This window comes from Toxotes jaculatrix, chromosome 11 (assembly GCF_017976425.1).
Source record: "Toxotes jaculatrix isolate fToxJac2 chromosome 11, fToxJac2.pri, whole genome shotgun sequence".
Classification (NCBI taxonomy): domain Eukaryota; kingdom Metazoa; phylum Chordata; class Actinopteri; family Toxotidae; genus Toxotes; species Toxotes jaculatrix.
Window position 1 is genome coordinate 16540174 of NC_054404.1, and position 20969 is coordinate 16561142.

Genomic DNA, 20969 nt, shown 5'->3' on the forward strand with positions numbered 1-20969 from the left:
GTCAGCAGCGGCCCTGCTGATGAGAGGCTGGGATTGGCTAATCACGCAACTTTCACCGACAGCTTGAACTCCAACCAGCTCCAGCTCCTCCCGAAAATGCTTTGTCTTTGAGGTGGAAAAAAGCTGGGCACTGAGGACTGCTAATGTTATGCTAATGAAGTGATTCAATTGGAAAAGACAGACTTGCTGATGCAAACGCAGTGCCTTTCCATTGTTACTTTTTTCTTTTAGAAGGAAAATTTAATTGTGAAGTGATAAAACAACTGCCCCTTGCAGTTAGCTTCATTTCTAATATTTAATAGGCCCTAAATGAGCAGGTGGAAATCACTTCCTATGATGAGGGGAAAATAGAAATGAAAGCAGTGCCGAGGGCAGGATTCACCCATGAGTATTCTCCTCCATCGAGCATTTCACTGACATGGAGAAGGACCTGTAAGAAGCAGGGGAATTGATCTTTCCCTTCCATGGGCAACAGTAGCCGTCTCTAATTGTCTACCAGAGCAGAGTAGGCCTTGGTGGAGGCTCTGCACAGGGAGCCCTCCTGTGCACTGTGGGAGAGCACCTTGGGCCCTCATGGAGTGACAGGAGCTAACACACACTTATGCAGCATGCTCTGAATAATGCAAATCGTGTCAGCCCTCACACAACTCTACCTAACAAGACTCTGGTGGTTTCACACAGCATCATCTGTAACAGTGACAAATCCCAGCGTGATGCAAATTAAAACAGTGTATGAGATTATTTTCACTATAGTGTACCACCTCCACTGAATTATGAACCAATAAATTTAGCTGAACAGCATTGGCTCAGAGCTACTGTACTGATAGATGCTTGGTGAGATGCCTGTTAATACGATTGCTGGTCTAATAGCAAACATTACCACACATTTTCTGACACTCCATCACAAGTAAGTGACATCCTGATTTGAATTTACAAACACAGACACACACACACACACACATGCATTTCACAGATTTTAAGCCTGGTCCCAGAATCGCAGCAGCAGGTCCAGAGCAATGGTCTGGTCTTGGTCACTTCTGAGGTCTGTGCCCCCAGGCCTCATTCATCACAGCTGCTTCTGTCAGGAGCTCTGGATCAGATCGGGGCTTTTTTTTTTTTCTGCAGACTCTGCATTTTAAGTTGCCAACGGGGAGGGGAGGCAATGATGGACGCACAAGTCAGGGCATCTGCGGCAAACACACTATGAGCCATCCAGGCAGGGTTTGTCTCGCTGACAGAACCACTCTGACACACAAACTGCCACGAACACATAGTGCCCATCTGGCTCTAGTCAGTGGCACAGAGAGCAGTGCCTGAGGGGCCAGTCGCACTCCTATCCTCAGACTGATATATGTGTACCTGTGGTATTGTTCCTGCTAGAGAAAAGATTGGCTTGGCCGTGGACTGTCAAATAAATATTGAAGTGTAATTCCATCTCGTACAGCTACCTTTAAAAGAACTCCTTGCCATAAATTCTTTGCAGTGACAGATATGTCTAAGAATATCCCATTATACTCCTGAATGTGAGGCTGGCTTGTCCCTAAACCATACGCACTGGTTGTGGGTGATAGGTAAACATAACAAGATGATGTATTGTGTTGGACAGTAATTCTACTTCCTCTCCATCTCCCCTGGGGCAAATGGGAAGTCGCAGCCTCACTGCTGTGTCTCACCCAAGGCCATTTTTACACCTCGACACCTTGGCCTGATGAGACAAACCATGCATGATAATTATGTGTGACTCAACAAGCTGCAGGGACACTGTTAAGTAAGCACTTTGCTTCAGCATGCATGTTGATGTAGCTGTGTTGATGCGTCTGTCATTACTCAATTCCCATTTAGCTGGCTGACGACATCTTTGACCCCTGAAATAGGCATAGCAATGACAAACTGGGTGGCAACGGTATTAATAAAGTATGAAAAAGGCCACGTTTGAATCTAATTATTAGTCTAATGCATTAGATGTGATCACACGGGCTCTCCGGTGATGAGGAAATCATTTCCCGTAAGACTCCTCACTGATAATTACAATAACATTAACTTTTGCCTTGTTAATTCAGGCCCTCATAGCTATTCATCAGAGGTCAGAGACCTCTTTGAACGTTTCTTCACACTAGTTTTGAGGATGGTGAAAAAAACTGATGTGGTGTGGTCAGAAATCAAGCTGGAGCAAGCACACGCTGTTTCTTTAAAACGAATAAACGAAGAGCGCTGTATTTGCTGCCTGCTAGAGCGTATTTCCTTGCAACAGTGGATGAGCGTGTGTGTGTGAGCATGTGAAAAAGAGTTTTCAGTGAGGACAGGTTTCAAACTGACACAATAATTAGAACACCTCAATGGCACGGAAAAATGACTCATTAATCCATTCATGTCTCACACGTTATGATAGTCTTTTCTGCACTCATGTTGTGTTTGGATGCTTCTAATGATGTGTGTGTGTTGTGAACAGGACAGAACTTGATATGAGTGCTACACACAACACAAACACAAACACACACACATACACACACACAAACTGCCTCCTCCACCTTCTCTCCTGCCACACACTCAAGCTCAAATGAGCTGCAATAACAGCCACCAAAAATTAATATGGATAAGGCCGACAGTAAACACTTGATAAGGCAGACAAACAAACAAAAATATAAAAGACGCATACACACACACACACACACACACACACACACACCATGGAAGATACATATCACACAATAAACAATTCAGGTAAGACAGTGACTATATTGGGCTGTGATCACTGGAGAGGTTTCAAAGGTTCCAGGTTTCTATTCCCTAGGCTGCATTATTAGATCATAAGCAAGAAAATCAATTACTTTTCTCTTCATTACAAGGTTAGCTTTCACATAAAAACATGAAAGTATCAAATTAAAGGTTTAAAATATCTTAAGTAAGCCTCCTAACGTTTCTATGGCGTGGGCGCTGTAGCTTTGTGTTGTTCAATATTGCTGTGAACAGTCTCCCATCCACATGTTGGTCAGCACTTTTTCACTGATGCGGAAACTAAAGACGCAGCTGTCGCTTCACAAGTTGTATGGTACTGCAACTGAAAAGGCAGATGTTTTCATGTGAGAGGGATACATCAGAACAGAGGTGGTGTTTGAAAGCTGGAACATATAGCACGGCGAGGGTGTCTAATTATCCATTAGGCAGGTAGAATATTCTCTGTGTGAAACAGTGGTAAAAAAAAAAAAAAAAAGATGCACTTGTCAAAATAATCAATCACATCTGGGATTGACACAACTGCATGATTTGGCACGTGGGGTTATTACTTGCTAGTCACACTTGGCTGCTTGGTAGATTTTGTTGATTCTGCTGTACTCTGCTCAGTCTTGCATCTTAAAAGCAGTGATGTGAGCTCTGTTGCCGGCAAGAATCAATTTTGTGTCTTTTCAAAAAGCAAAATCATCTTCATGTCATCATGTTTACATTACCTGAATGAATGACTTTATGAACATCACAGAAAATATGTATATACTAGTTATTGACTGCTGTATTGGGATTTCCTTCTCTTGAAAGAAAAAGCATGAAATTATTGTTGGGTAGGAACTTGCACAGATACGTTACATTTCTTGAGTTTGTTATAGACATTCACTCAGTTGGCAGTTTATTAAATACACCTAGCTAAAACTAACGCAGTCTAATACAAAAGATTTACAATAAATCTTCATGTCAGTTATAATGCTCTTCTTTTGTTGATACTGTTTCAGAGAGGTGCTGATTCAACTTCATTGTTATTTTGGAGGATGTAGTTTGTGGTGCTGTTTAACTGCAAAGCGTTATACGAACAGGTGTCTCTATCATTTTGTCCATCCTATTTCTGTCAGTGATGGTAGGCTAAACAACAGAAACACCTCTCTGTACATTGTAATTCACTTCAACAGCAAGAAGTATATAGAGAATTATATTTTGAAATTGACTAATTCAATGCAAACTTTTGCCTATAGGCCACTAGGGATGAACTTGGGTTGAGAGTTAAATTCGTTGTCATTACCAGACACAGAAGAGGGACAAAAACATAGTTAACACTGATAATATTTGCCATAATGGAGCTTTGGGTTGATAAACAGGGAAACCCCTAGAAACCCCTTGAAAATTACTAACAGAGTATTTAAATGAATACTACTTAACATGGAAATGGGCAAGAAAAATAGAACATTAACATAAAAAAGTAATCACATTAACATTTGCAATTTACATTAAGTCTTAATCAGCGCTATGATTGTTTGATCTCTTGACAATAAGGTAAATGGGCTTTGAGTGCATTTGTGTGCATGAGGACATGTGCATGTTTTATTAGTAGGCGTTTGCAACAAAAATTTAAAAAATGATGCATCCTTGGATAGTAAGATGTGATATGCACTTAGCTCAATATGCCCTCTGACTTTCCCTGATTTGCATCTAGATAGCTTTAATTATGAATAAAAGTCAAGTCACCCGATTGGATGGGATAGTGGAGAATCGATTGGGAAGCGTGAATAATGACAAAAGGCACAGCACCACTTCTTATCACAGCTCGAAAAAGCATATCAGTCTCAATATGTGGCGCAGCAAATAACCACTCCGATGCACCACATGCTGGAACACTGTACATGAGGTTATTTTTAAACAAAATGGCCTTGTCGAATGCAGATGATCAGAGATCATTTTTGAATCTACAAATAAATTCTCCCATGTAATGTGGTCTCAAGTCATTTTACTCATGAGGAAAAGAGGCACTGATGTGGAACAGTTGCTATGAGTAGGCCTCAAAAAGTGAGAGAGTAAAATATGTGTGACTCCAGGACCAAAGTCCAGTCACATTTGAAATGTTTTAGATGCATTTTTTGCACCCAAAGACTCTTGACATGGATATATGTGTTTTCTAACAGCTTGTCCAAGTATGTCTATTTTAATAACAAAATCTCCACTTTTACACTGGCTCCTTTTAGGCTCGCTTGGGCATATGCAAAGTATAAATTTGTATCTTCAAATGCTCTAAACACAGATGGCATTCCACAGTTTTAGTCCCACCTTGCTTTAGGCTGGCCAGAGAAAGATTCAAGTAAAATACACAGTCTAAGTGCAGTTGCACATTTAAAAATTTTACAATTAAAAGTCAGTTACCCAGTGACCTTGAAAGTAAGGTGAGTTTATAATTTTATAACAGAAATAGTGAAAATCTTACTGATGACACTGAAAAGCACTTTTGATATTTGATTAATGCTGATGCATGAACAAGTTTCACAGCCTTTAAAAAGATGAGCCGTCTACATTTTGGCTTGCTGTAGAAAAGTAGATCTGTGTAATGCACTGTGCACCCAGCAGTTCTTGGTACATTGTACAAATCCAAATGTTTATAAATGTTATAAAGTTATTTTATGAAATGCATGTGATTATTTAGTTTCCTCCCAGAGAGAATTAATCTGGAAAACCTTGTAACAGTGAAAAAGCCAGAGAGGTTAAGCATGGCTCGACACGGCAGAACATATTTAACCATCTCTACTCAGTATTGGAATTCAGAGACTTAAAAACAGATGAGAGGTCAGAGAAAACACAGTGGAAGCAAATTACAATTTTCCTTGCTAGCATTGCCGAGAATATCTCAATTAAAGACATTTTTTTGAGATATTAAGTATTACTTTATAATTTAAGATAAAATGGAACAAGACTACTTCCTTTTGGTTTATTTAAGTTCATGGCTATACCAAAAGCAAGCACATATACAATTAAAGTTATATGGGCTGGATATTGAGCGCAAATTCACACACAATGAATTATTCAGACAGTGGCTGGGGGTTCATGAGGTGAAAACACTTGCTTTGAGTCATCACATCGACAGCTTCATCTTTTCCTGTATGACTTCAATAAAATACAGCCTTTATTTTCATAAAACACCTCCTAAATTATTGAGCCCTAAGACAAAAAAAAAAAAAAAAAAGAGAGAGCGGATGCGTGTCCTTGCTTGAGCTGGCGAGACAGCGTGCATCATCTAAAGCCTTTTGAAGTTTGCCATACTTATCTATTGAAATCAGAGCGGGGAATCAAACATGTTGAATGCACATCCAAACCACAACATGCAACAAAGAAAATTCGCACACAGGCAGTCTGCTGAGACAACAGTTGAATGAATAAAACAAAGAATGTATTTAGCTTTTTACTGCAGGCGGTAGGCTGAAGTGTGCTGGCCCACACAGCCGCACAGAGCTCCAGAACAAAAAAGAGATCAGACCATGCACAGAGGTGGGGATGCTGAAAAGGACCGCTGCATTAAACTGACAGACAGAGGGTGTAGCCTTGGATGTCACCACTAAACCCAACCCTGAATTTCAGCACTTTGTTATTCCATGAACTTAACGCCTGAATCATCTACATTTACAATACAATACACGACTCCTCTTTTCTGTTCATTAAGTATTATAAAGCCTTTCCCCTGACTGTCAACCACTAATAGGAGCCAATCCTTTCCCCTCCTGTCCTTCAGCAGTTATTACTTATCTCTGTTCTGTTAATATCTACGTGACACACTAAACTGTACAGTTAAGAGCGGAATTGCACTGACGACTACATTTAGCCGGAGTTTATATTTGTGCTTCTGAGCTACTGTCTTGTAGTCTTGTCTTTTTCACTCACAGAGATTATATACCACAGCCTCTCTAGTACTGACAATCTTCCAGGAACAACACTGTAATGATGCAAACAACTTGACATAGACGACTCTGAGGCCATGCTTCCTCTCACAGGCAGGAACTCTATAGAGTTTTCTTAGCAGAGAATTTATTTTTCTTGTTCTGGCTGCAGGCTTTTTGACCAACCAAAAGCCACACTGGGCATTTCTTGTATAATTTTGCTCCATCTCTAACTGGGCCGTGGCATCATCACGAAGACCTGATTGTACTTTGATTGTTTCCAGCCCACTTCATGAGAGTATGGTGTGCCTGCCAGTCCTGGTGGACTGAATCAGGACATAATGGGTTCATTAAAAATCAAGACTGCTGGCATTGGGAGGAATGATTAGTGAGATAAGCAGGGGATATGAGCTTAATGGAACAAGAGGTGGCTCACCAAGATTAAAAGCCTTTTCCACATCACTGCCATTTTCCCTCCAATTCAGCAAATCACTTAATTGAAATTCTTTCAATTTTCTTTTTAATTTTCTCCTCAAAACCCCTCCCGGAATTGCAACCCCAAGATGAATGGTAGACGAAGGTATGACAGTGAGGCGAATTTTATTATTCTTAAGTCAGCGAGTGTGTCATCTTAGAGCCCTTTTGTGACACAGCTATTAGTGGGGTATTAAACAGTTTAACAGATCCAATGTTTTGTCTGTAATGTTAGACACTGATACCCATATCAGCCAACATGTACTGTATCTACAAACATAGAATCATATTTTACTGCTGCAATATTCGGATGCAGCAAAAGATTGCGGTGTTGCTGTTTTTCTCCTTGCTATAAAGTCAACATCAAAAGAAAACTACAGTTAAAAAACATATTTGCAAAGTTATATAACAGAGATATGTCTCCTGCTGATCCATAGAGCCAATTCAATGGCACAGACTGGAACATTAGTCCCCACCAGTTGCAGTCTCATAATACAAGCATTAAAATCCGCACATCAAACATGTCAAGAACCTGCTAAGAGGCAGATTTCATGGCAGCAGAAACATGGAAATCGGAGGTTGACTGCTGCCAGTCAAAAATGAGTGTGAGGGCTTTGCAGTGTGATACCCTGTCAAGAGCTGTGCAGTCTCTGTGGTTTGTAGCCTGGGCCATCAGAGAGGCTGCACAGAAGATGAGAGACATAAATAAGTCTATTCTGTCAGAAGAAACCACAGAGCTGTCAGATGATGCAGCCCTCTCAGGCCTACAACACAAGGCCCAGCATGCACCCAGAAAGAAACGATTTGTTTGTATGACTCAAACTGACGCTGTGCTGGCTTGAACCAATTTAGAATCGACTCCTAGTGGAGATGGAGATCGATAAATGCCATGTAATGTAATACAGCAGTATCCTGCTGTATTGTACATAAACAAGCATAAGCGCACAAACACGCACGTAGAAGTGTGCATACTGTACATGCAGACACAAGCCGTACTTAAAGCTAACCTTGAAAGATGTCTTTGTTAGCTCCATTAGGAAATCATCTCCCTGCTAAAGCCAAACCACAAGCTGCCACTGAATTTAGACAAGAGCACGTTTGAAGGCTCAGCGATGATGTGACAGGCTGAATCTGGTTATGGTCCAACCCCTGGCTGGCTGATGAAGGGAGAGAGGATGAATGGGGTCTTATCAGGTCGTGTTGAGAGAACTCAAATGGCAAAAAAAAAAAGCTCAAAGCCTTCCAGAGATCTCTCTCAATCTGTCTGTCAGATGAGGATGAAAAGTGCCAATGCCGAGGCTACCCAGTGCTCATACTTTAATGTCATTCAGTTTGCCCTGACAGCGTCAGACACAAAGTCGGTAATTATTTTGCATTGTAGTTTTTTCTTTTTCTTTCTTTCTTTCTTTTTTTTTTTTTTAAAGGCTTGTGTAAATTGTTTTTCTACAGTCTGGAGCCAGTGTTACATAAACAGCTTGCTCTGAAAACATCTGAGGATACTAGATGCAAAGAGGATGTGTCAGAGACAGAGAGAAGAACTCTTCTAAACACAGTGTTTGGAGATTGAAGCGAGCTCAAGTGGAGTCTGCGTGCTCTGAAGGTCACGGCTCAGACAGCCTGTCTATCCTCATTACATCCCATCTCGTTTTATGATATACAGGACAACAACTCGGACCAAGAGCTTGGCTATGGCTGTGAGAGCCTGTCTGACAGCATATGAAATAATTGTTATGCCTTGAACTACAGCACAGGCTGCATTCAGCCTCCCTGCCACACGCCAAGCTAAACTCAGCCTGATACAGTGTTTCATCAGTTTGAATTAAGAAGCCATTAAACCAGGATGTTCACAAACAACAGCACAGGTGTTGACAGGGATCTTCACTACACTTCAATAACAATACCAAACACCGGCATATGGCTGATTAAGCTGCTCTTCACTGGCATCAGTCACATTATAATGCAGCATTGATAACTACTGGTATTACTATATCAGCTTGACAATAGGTTTTTACCTGCTGACTACGAGTACCACGGGCCCTTCTGATGAATTAATATTTCAATTATTAGTATATCCAAGATAACTCGTGATCCCATTTGGCTCAGCAGAGTCTTTTCATTTCAGCCGCCTTTGTTTGTCATGATGAACCTACTTTATCTAAAGCTTGTTATTCTACAATATGCCTGCAGTACAGCACAATCCTGACTTCTAACAGGACAACAATTTACAGCAAAAGAGTGATCACAGACTTTGTAATTTTCTACCTTGCTTCTTTGACTACTCTTGGCAAAAAAAAAAAAAAAATCCTTCAGATTTTTCAAAGTCTGCTAAGAACCATTAGTTCCAGTTATGATAATTAAAAATGAGATAACAATGCAGAATGGATACAAAGTGTCTTTAGGAATTATGATGGGTCGTATATAAAAGAACACATCTTCAAACATCATTAAAAGCCTCCCCAATGCAATTAAGTATATGGAGTATATTTTCTTCAAAGGCTGCCATTTTCACAAAGGTTGTGATTTCTCATATTCAAAGGGCGTTTTTATTCTTTTTTTTAATGCAGCTGAGCTGAATTTAGCTCACTTACATTTTACTTTTTTGACATTTCCAAAATTTATGAGACAGCTGGATAAAATTATGGCTTTCTGCCATCACATATTAATGGACCACAGCAACAAGGAAAAGGCAATCGACACTCAACTTAAAACATGAACTTTCCGGGTTTTATGAGTAAGGACAAATATCTGACAGAAAACTCTAGTATGAAAGTGCTGAAAAATCCCATTGCCAGACAGACATGCGAGATAATCAATAGAGTTCCCACAGGAGAATGAATGTCTGCTGTATAACCTCATTCTTTGCCTGCTCAGTTTGAGGTTTGCCCTCTTCAGATGAGAAAGCAGAATTACTGTGCATCAAAGACAGAAAATCGTACCAGATTTGCCAGAATACTTTGGCTCTGTATCCTTCAGATTAGATTTGATGTCCATCAAAGCTTTTATGAAAAACTCTATCTGCAGTGTTCACGTTACAGAGCGAGAGTGCTTTTTATCACATAACTGTGAACAAATCTAATCCGATGACTTCGTGAAGGGGTACATTTTCATTTCAGCACTCAGGAGAGACTGTTAACAGTGATTAAAATATAGGCACAAATCCTATTGATTTTTTCAGTTGAAGAAACATGATGATCCAGGACATCAGATTTAAAGATTATCTAAGACTCTAAAAGGAATTGGGAGAAAGTTGAGGGTATATTAAAAAAGAAATTTGTCGACATTGTGCAGTTTCAGCAAACCAAAGCCTCTGATAATGTTTTGATAATGAAGCTGACTTACAATTTACTCAACCCCACTCTACTCCAGCCCACCTTTAGCTCAGCCAAGAGGAAGTCATAAAAGGAGAAGACAAGTAAAACTTCATAGCAACGCTGCTTAAGCTATGCTGGCTGAGCAGGGACAGACTCTGGTGCACTGTCAAAGTTCAGCACATAAATAGTAATTCAGTGCTCCAGGCGAGGAGAACACAGGAGTGTACTGGGGACCACTCTACAGGACGACAGCTTCTTAACGGCCTCCACTGAATAAAAAATAGGAAACACAGAGAATACAAAGTGATAGGAAAGGCGTATCAGCTGCTCTCTTTAATATGTCTGGGATAAGGAGGAAGAAACCTTTGTCAGCCTATTAAATGAGAAAAAGGAATTTAGGCAGTTACAGATCAAAGAACCTTGAGCCCTGCACTGCAGTCTGTCTGTAATGAGAAAGCAGGTGAATGTACAGAAATGTATGAAGGCCCATTTATCGATTTGAAACAGAAATACAGTTTATTACCCCAATGAAATATGGGAAATAATAAATGAATAAATACGCAACACAGGTATAGCTCAGTGTTACTTAGAAAAAAAAATGAGGGGAGCAGCTCCACACTCTTCAATACATTACTGACATAGTAATGCTCAAATTCGGTTAGGGTCACACTGATTAGGGCCCAGACAGGGAAACCCAGCAATATGGAATCCACCAGTGCAAACAACTGAAATAAACAGCATTACAGAGGAGCAGAGAGGCAATATCAGAGATTGCCCTCAGAGAGTGTAATGGAAAAGGACTTGTTCTGTCACAGCCTCTCATGGTGATAGAATGCCACATGGTCCCTTCTGACAGTGTGATATTGGCTTGGCACGAGCTTGATGAATGCATCAGCCATAAGTCAGAAACCCCTGCCCTTCCTGGAACAGCACCTTCTAAGATGTTTATGCCGGTGTATAGAGACAGACATTGTGTAATAGGAATGGGACCATTGTCTGAAATAGGTTTATGGAAAGCGAGCAGGGCCAATTCCAATTCTAGCTATTATTTCAAATAGAATGTCATTACTCTTTGAGGTTAGATGCATTGCTGCTTGGAAAATAAGATGGGCATTTGGCTGGGGTGACTTTGCAGCATCCCTTCAGAGAATGGACTGTAACTTCCTGGTGGCAAACGTCGAAGGGAAAGAAAGGAAAGAAGGCTGGGCACTGAGAGGATGAGGGGTGACCTTTCCCTGGGCAGGTGAGGACCCATCCCAGACCACCTGGCTTCCTGCCAGGGTCAAGCAATTAATGCTGCCCTCCTTTGATTACTTCAGACAGCCTGGGGATACAGCAGGTCAGCAGATAGCATCCAGTCTGAGACCGTTGCACAAGGCGAAAGAGGAGACAGCTCTGATGAAGGTTCAAGCTTGGGTCACACTGTTAACACACATCGCCATTACAAACATCACAAAAAGTAAGCCGCTTTGCTTAATTATTTTTGCATTTGCATAGTAATGCGGCGTAAACACACTTGGTTGTCTCTAGTTTGCCAGCTCTACCAGCCTCATCTGTACAGTTACTATTACATCTATACAGGTCATTTTACAATTCACAGAGATGAAAACTTTTCGTACAGCAGGTAACAGCATGAGTTGGACTCAAACAAGGAGAATAGTGAGTACACTAAACAATGGAAGCATCTGCCATCCAAATTATAGCCCTATAGCCTTAAGACAGCGAGTGACTGCTATTGTATCCATCAGCCTGCTCTACCATGTAGCTGACCCCAGTGCCCAGCCTCATCTCTGAAGCCCTGTTGAGTTCCAACATGCACCACTCCTACTGTACTAGCCTTGCTGGCTGTGCCCCACAGATGCCCTGGTCAGTCAAGCAGTGTAAAGATCATCCGTAAAGTAGAAGATAACAGTCAAACAATGGCATAATTTAAAGGCTTGTTAGACACAGGAGTGGTAAGGCAAGGGTTGCGAGAGATAGTCTCGCTTATGTGCGTCCATAATCACACCTGGTAATGATGCGCACTGACCCACAGTTTTCAACATCATTCTTCTTGCAGCTCAATAGAAAGCTCTCTCAGGTTAAGTAAACTGCATGGGGGGATTAGCTCTTCAGAACTCAGCACGACTCGACCTGAACCACAGCTTTAACCTTTCACACAACTTTGAAGAGCATTTACACCCTTTTATGGTTCACTGAATCAACTGGGCACCACTGGAATTTTCGTCTCATCTCGAGTAACTCTCTGTTTATTGCTGGGTTGTACAAAGACTGTGCCAAATTTTGACACCTTGTTATACTGGTTTAATGTAGATTTATAAATGGAACTTTCTTTGAAAGGCAAGTTTCAAGTTTTTGAAAGGCAAAAAATTGTTTGTGTATCAGAAATTGTGGACAATTTCTAACTTTCATGCAGAAATGAAACCAGTGTGATGGGGACATGGGTGACATGACATATGCAAACATTAGACCCTCTTTCACCCCCCTAACTGTGGCAACCCTTACTTTTGAATACAACCTTGGGCAAATAGTGCCCTGATCAAGTAATTTATGCTTTGAAATAAAACATTGACTTTCAAATGCATCACCGCCTGAAGCCAGGCTTTGAGGCTGATTTGATCCCCCTTCGAGATGGTGAGAGATACGGCCCATTCCCCCTAATCACATGCCAGAGACCGTGCAATCACACAGCAACAGCTAAAGTAATCACTACAGTGGTCTCTACCTCTCCTCCCTGAACCGCGCCTCAATCCTACAACATCAGTAGCACTGGGAAGTCCTGCATATGTGCTCCCCATACAGAAGCAGACACACTGTAGCCTGTAGCACCGTGGCCCAACATTCACACCGAAAGCAAGTCAGTTGATGGGGTGGTTGATAATGACCGGCTGTGAATGGTGAAAGAGGCTGCCACTGCATGAATAGTGGCGTCCTGCAGCTACAAATATTTGAACAGGAAGGCTGAGCATTTTTTGCTGCTTAGGTATTACCTTTTATTGTGTTACAGTCCACTGCGCATTATGTTGCCCAAATGGTGGATGCAGCCAATCTTCAGCTTTATTTTTAAGATATTTCTCCCTGTAACTTTTTGAATAAAAGAATTAGAAAGCTGGGAACTGTATTCAACATCTTGTTTATTTTGCAGGTGCTAGACGGAGCTTTTGTTTGTGGAGAATAATAATAAAGGTGAGGAAAAAAGAAAGCACAGGAATCTGATGATTTTAAGAAGTGAAACTGCAGCAAAATCTTATTGACTCGCCACACGTCAACCATTGTTTTCTGGTCACTACGCCGTACATTAAATGGACCTCTGGTTATGTGGTAATAATGTTGCTTACTGTGTGTTTCTAACCAAGGTTATTTGTGTGTCCCAGACTTTATGGCTTAATGTCAGAACAAGTGAATGAGAGAACAGTGGAGTGGTCACAATGTTTTTCATCACTATCTGTTTCTGCAGGCCAAAGACAGACTACATAATTAATGCCTGTGATGAATGTTCTTGTGACAACACAGCAGAGGATTTTGTGTGGGTGTGTGTGTTGTCGGAACTTGCAGCAGTCTTCAAATGAGCTTACTGGGTCACGCACCGTACTTACAAGAGCATGCACTAAGCAATCTGAACACACACGCATTCTGTGCACACACAAAACACCTCCACAGTAAAGGTCTCCATGCTTCGGCGTGAGGTATTACGGTGTAAAATTGTGCTCAAATAGAGAGAATGAGCTAGCTGGAGTTTGATGAGTCTCCTGTCCTCTTCTGAACCACTAGCTCGAGCCACTCTTGCTTTATCACGGTGTGCCAGCCTAGCGCTATCTATGCTACACTAAATCAATTAGCATGTCATTAAGATAGCTTGTTCCAGCACAGTAAGCATGGAGGTGGGACAACTGTATCTGTATGAACGGAGAGAGCTGAACTCAGAGGGCATCATATCTCAGCGTCCATGTGTTAGAGTGCGGTAGGCTGTACACACCGGTGGGCTTACTGCATGTGTACAAGAACACCTGGATATGGGAGACATCAGTTTCTAACAATTAACATCAAGTTCTTTCTCACCACAAAAAAAAAAAAAAAAGCTTAACGTCGTCTCAAGACAGCACCAGAAATCTGTATTAACCATAAAGACAAGCTATGCATTATTTCATTAGGTGTTTGTTGTTTGGTTTTGTAATCCCCAATAACAGCCACAGTGATTACATTCAAAGCTTTATTTTAGTATTCTACCATGTAATCACAAACGGCTTTCATTTTTGTCTGTAATCAATCCTGTGTGTAGAGTTTTATTCGCTTTATTAATTCCTTTCATTTCAAGTGGGGGACAAAGCACGAACAGCGCATTCAATATTCATCCCCCCTCAGAACACAGGACTCAAAGTCACCTTACATCAGAGAATAAGGTGATCATTCTGCAATTACCAGGAGTAAAGCAACACCTTGGTTGTTGGACAAGATAGAGAGATGATAGGCTTAATCCCCATTCGTCTCTCTAAAGGCAAGCGCTCAATCAAATGATTCAGATAAACACTGAAAATACTCTAGCATGCTGTCAGAGTATTTTCTGCTGCTCATGATAAACTTTTCTTTATCGTTGACAGCATAAGCGCTTAATCAAAACTGCAGATAACAAAGTGCTAAAAGTTAAACATTTAAGAAATAACTTTCACTCGTGTCAATTCAGAAACTGGATCCATATCACCTTAAATCTCTTTAAACACTGAAACTAGTAGTATTTAACTACACCAACCTGAGGTTAAGGGAAGCAAAGAGCGCACATCACATCACCCAGAGTGAGCCAGATAATAAAATCCCCAGATCATAAAAGTCATAAAATCCCCATTCTGCTGCCTAAGGCCAAATGGCTGCCACTAATGTATTAGACTACATGGCATGCATTAGCACTGTTGCCAGAAAAGTAATTCTCTGACAGAGAAAACTAATAAGGCATTCACACACCCTCTCCAAAGCATTTCTATAGCCAAATCTGCAGGTGTCTGACTGAGTCTGAAGAGAGAGCGCAGTTCTCTGAGGTCAAACTGTGCTGCTCCATCCACAAGAGACAATGCAGTATGTGGACGCAGAGCCGGCTGTTTAGTCACGCTCTCAGCTCGTGATCAGGCCATATCTCCCTGATGCTCTCAGTCAGAGCAAACGATTCAAAAGGGCTTGATACTGACTTCAAAAGACCAGCGCTGGCTTTGAACACCATGCCAGTTGCACAAACCATCAGTGGCACATCAGCATCCTTGAGGCACGCGTGGAGCAAATTTGTGCCTCTCTCAGCTGCAGATGCGACACTTGGCAAAGGATTTTCACTGGATACTAGACAACAAAAACACCATGAAGAGGCAACTCACCAACAGAGCTGAAGTACCGCCCCTCTTTGTGTTAGCTTCTGTTCCAGTAGCTGTCAGTTTTCCAACAGAGGACTTCTTTGATCACTTTAAGCTGAACTTACTGGAGTTTTCAGTCCACACTCTAGTGTAAATGAATATCCACTGTACTGGATAGTAAGTCCATTTGCTTTGCCAGTAAAATACATTATTTTGTAACGTGTCCTTCAGAGCTGAACAGGAAGCCTCAAATGGAATAGTAATTGTTAATGTTTGCTGCCATTCATTTAAAGGCAGAGATCTAGATGTAATCTAGAGACTAAACAGACATTTTCCTGTGCACTGCAGTAGAATATCCAGTCCTGAAAATGTTCACCTCAAAAAATAATTTAACAACTTCCATGAGTTACTATCAAAAACTCACGGGTTGAACACTAACAAAATGGCCACTTTCTTGGCTAAAATGAGGAAGTGCAAATTTGCATTGCAATGTAACATGTATTATGATGTTTCAGCCTGTGCAACCAATAAAATAAACCTTCAATTGAAAATACGCTGTCTGGAAGATGCCAATATACGAATGACAAGCTTGAAAAAGCAGTGGGACTTTGAATGTATTTTCTCTTTGTGTTCTTCAAAGCAATTCATCATCATTTTCACCATCAGGTATAGTAAATGATAAACGCACGGGGGCACATATGTAGTTTACTCGCTGCTTGCCATTTGTGTGTGATAAAGCTGGCCACAATACACAAAAAATGTAATTCACATTTTCTAAAGGTGAACTGCACAATATAGCCATGATAACAGCAACCATCCATCTTATTCAGCTGAATGACAATGAATGCCTCAATGTTGTCATGTTATGGCTCCATCTGCCAAAACCCAGACGGCCTCCTAAACCAATATCCATTCACACAGAAAAGCATAATCATACAAAACATACACCATACTGTATTTATTCCTAATAGTCACTTGACATTTGTCACAAATCAGTGTTAAATCTCCAGCCTCGGCTTGAGATGGAATTTATTATCAGGTGTCTTAAATGACAAATGCTACGAATGTAAACAGATCATTCACAGAACAGGAACAGGGATGTAAACACCTGTTTTGGGAGCATCATTGGCACAGTGGAGTGATTAATACTCAGGCCCAAACCAGAGTGATGTTGAAAGGTGAAATCTCTACACATCAGTTTTGTCCTGAGCAGCACAGCGCAGCAGAGCTTATTACAGACTCCCAATCTGTCTCAAGTGTTCAGTCTGTGTCAGTAATGCTGGGCTGCCTGGCCCTCGAAACGCTTCATTAAAAAGCTTGGCCATCCAGAGCACATCCGTGGCAGCCAAATAATGTGTCAGACCACATTTTTCATCTGCAGATTAAACCTATGTAAGCCTGAATTAAACCAAATTAGATCTGAAAATGAGAAATAAACCAAAGCCAGATGAGTGGAGGAGTGAGTGTGTTGTGAGCATGAGGAAACTGCTCTGATACCGTATGGAGAACTGGTTCTGTTGGGTTGTCACTGCCTCTGTCTGCAACCTCTTGTGCATTTTTGAAGAGATTAGAGACTGCTAGTCTGTTGTTTACACATACCCACATATTGTATTTCATTTATTCATGTGGATGATACAGGGAAGCAGAGGCTGACCTCCCTTATTCTTTCATCTATTGTGATCTGAAGGATCATTCCTGCACTCAAGTCTCTCTAGATTAAAGGATCTGTTCTCCCTGACCATGGCGAGGCTGTTTATTCTTCCACAATGGAAGTCTAGGTGCTTTTAAGAGTGAATTTCACACTGGCATTGGGGCCCTTTGTACGCTGGTGAGTGCATCAGAGCTACAGTGTGCTGGCCTGGGAGATAAACTCGCTGCTAATCAATCAGACAGTGTCCTCCTCTTTTTTTCTCTTTCCTCTCTTCCTGTCTTGCACACACACACACACACACACACTCACTCACCCACACACCTCTGCTATTTTGATGCAACAGTGTCCTCAGACCCTCTTGTGAGCACATTTCAATCAGTAGACAATTACAGTCCAATTGCTGCCTGTGCTACTACAACCTGCCAGATTCACATGTATCTCAACTGGATAACACACATGCACACACATTAACAGATGGACATACACAGACAATGCTATCATGACACAATGTGTGTGTGCGTGTGTGTGTCTGTGGAAGGGGTTGCAGAGGGGGGGTGGGGACTGTGGCCTGTACTCTGCCACCCCAGTGTGTTAGATCCTCAGCCAGCCCATTGTGCTGAAATTCAGCCACAATAGCACAGTATCTTCCCCAAAGCAGAGCCCTTATCATAGCCCTGAAATGACTCGCCTCTGTGGACGCCCACAACACAGGCTCCTCGGGGCCGAGAGCGCAGAGCTGGAGGTGAGTGAGCAGAGCAATCTAGTCCTATTGTTCTATGCATGATAAACTGGGCTTCAAACCTCTCATTCTCTCTCTCTCTCTCTATCTTTGGAAAGCCATGTGGAATCTGTGATATGAGCTACTGCAGTAACACTGAACTTCTGCAAGCAGTTTGACGGTACAGCACACGACAGCAACTTGCACAACACTGTACATTCAAGCTTTTTTTCTGAATGTCTTTATTGACTGTAAGCTCTTGATAAGACCAGAACATGCAGTAAACAATCGTGAGCTGATAAATTTCCTATCAGCCGACACAGAGTCTGAAACAGAAACGTGTCAGCTATTAATCATGGTGACACTTTGTGTGTCAATCGAGTAAATGCTGCAGTCATAAACTGGATTTCTATATATATATATCACGCAAGGCAGTGGACATTCATCTTAACATTTAATGTGCAACAAAATGCTAACACATCTGACAGGAAAGGCATCTTCCTATTCCTTCAGGCATTATGAAATTATATTAGACATTTATTTGAATTCTGATTAAATTCCCTATTTCTCTCTGGTAAAAAACTAAACTGACATAATTAGTTACAAAAAGATATTTTTTACATCATGAATCTTTTTTTTTTTTTTTTTAATCAGTTTTGGGACGCACCGAGAGCAGCTAAGCACCAGACAACAGTGAATGAAGTGAAAATTGGAGAGAAGACCTCCTGCTTCAGTGTGTGTTGTTCTGCGGTTTGATTGGAAGGCTTTCCAATGTAAGGGAAGTGCTGCTGTGCTTCTGGGTAAAATGTATCACTTTATTCTCTCTGATCTCGTTAAAAGCTTACTCACTCTTGGTCTAGTTAGAGTGGAGGATCTACTTCTTGTGCTGGCAAAGCTTTGCCAAACAGTGTTCAGGGAAGCCTCCGTAGACGTCTACCCCACTCCCTGAATTGTAATACTTTCCACTTGATCTACCCACACCACAGACAGCTATCATTCAGCGCATCACAAAATTGTCTCTTATGTGCAACAGTGCAGCCTCCGTACGGCAAGCAGCAATTCTGGATGTGGAACAACACGACCACAAAAGTCAGTTTTGCACATTAGTTCGTTATTTACAGTCACCAATGGCTATATAAAGCCTTCCTTATGCCAGAGTGTTGATGGATTCCCCAAGTACATGTTACAGCAATCATCAGGCAGAGAACAAGTGCAGCAAACATAGCACATCAACTGCAAAGTAATCCAGCAGCTCTGTATCATTTGGCTGTCTGTTCACAACATCCATAACACCAGCTGAGGGATGTTGTAGCACATCAAGCTGCGAACTTTATAAAACACCTCAATCCACAGTGACAGATATAAACAGTGTCACAGTAAACAGAGATGACCCCCGAAGGTTACCATCACTCACTGACTCACAAACTGATAAATGTTCTGTACGGCCTCCTGACAACTGGACACAATTCTGTCATCATGAACTGTTAATGAAGATATATCAAGGTGATAAATATATTTTTTAATGCATGTTACATATAATAATGTTGCTCTAAAAAGCTTCATGTAACTATCTCCTAATTGACTATATTAAAATTAGCTTTGATTTAGTCATTATAACAAGATCACATGACATCTGACCTGGTTATTTGGCACTGACACTTTACAAGACAGTCACACATAAAGGTGCAGACACATTGAGTGTAGCACAAAAAACACACTATTGTAACCTCTTCACAGAGATACTTGATAATCAGTTTCAACCTGACATCAAGGCCATACAGAAATCAGTATAAATAAGTAGCTTTGTAAACTAGCACACCAGGGTTTGTTTTTCTCACTGTCTGGATAATAAGACAGTAAGGTTGGCTTCACTGTGGTAAAGATCCTTACAGAAGCGTGCAGCTCAATCTTCAGCAAAAGGGGCTTTGAAATTAAAATGTCCACATCCATTTCAGTTTCCCACAGGGGAGATGGATATATTATGTCTCTTTGTGATGGTTATTTCAAATGATGACTATTTTGTTACTCACCTAATAACTAAAATTGAAGGTGATTGTCTGTTTGTCAAATTTATACCATTCCTTGTGCTTTTCACTTAAGATGACTGTATTCATGTATGTTTTTCACCAAATAAATTGTGGTGGCACAGCAGATCAGCAAGCGTGAAAGACAGGAAATTTCTAGACTATTTGAGACTTCAGTTCTTGGGAGGCATGATTTTTATTTATCTTATATAAAAACCAATTTCAGATTATTTCATCTGCTGTGTTTATGTTCTTCAGGGTTTAATAGCTCTCTCCAGCATAGACCAATTAGACAGTCAACAGACCATTTAAGGCCTGATTAGTCTCAGACTGGCTTTTAATTTGATATCCATGCAGACCACAAACTAAATGGCTGATCAAGCGAGGCAGGTGGATAAGATGTCTGTCTGATACGGATATGCATGGGAATTAGTGTTCTGTGTTTCTCTGGTGGTCCAATAATCTCCACTCAGAGCAAATTAAAAAAAAAAAGCACAAAATAGATAGCGCCTGTGCAAATGCATAGGCGTATTCAGATAGACGGTTGTTTGTTTTAAACATGCATGACCCTGGCATGTCCTACCTTATCAGGATTCTCTTCGATCCAGCGCTTTACTGTCTTCAGAGCAATGTCAGCTGCAGGCTCATTGGGAAAGCCTAGTAGGGAAAAAAACACTCTGTCAATATCAGTTGTATCCAACATACAGATGCAAGAAGAAGACAAAAACAGGCAGGCGAACAGACAGACAAACCAATATCTCCACAGGTAACAGCATTTCTCCTAAATCAATTGAAAGCAGCACAAGCTGCTTGTCTCTGGTAGATGAGACCAGCTGTC

At 41.1% G+C, this 20969-nt stretch overlaps 1 protein-coding gene across 2 annotated transcripts in view; it reads right to left on the reverse strand.

Moving 5' to 3' along the window:
• macrod2 (mono-ADP ribosylhydrolase 2) overlaps positions 1 to 20969 on the reverse strand; it is a 387793-nt gene that overhangs the window by 58658 nt on the left and 308166 nt on the right. For both annotated transcript variants that reach the window (XM_041049346.1, XM_041049345.1), the window contains exon 8: positions 20715 to 20788. In XM_041049346.1, coding sequence (XP_040905280.1) covers positions 20715 to 20788 — 74 coding nt within the window. The remainder of the gene's footprint in view (positions 1 to 20714; positions 20789 to 20969) is intronic.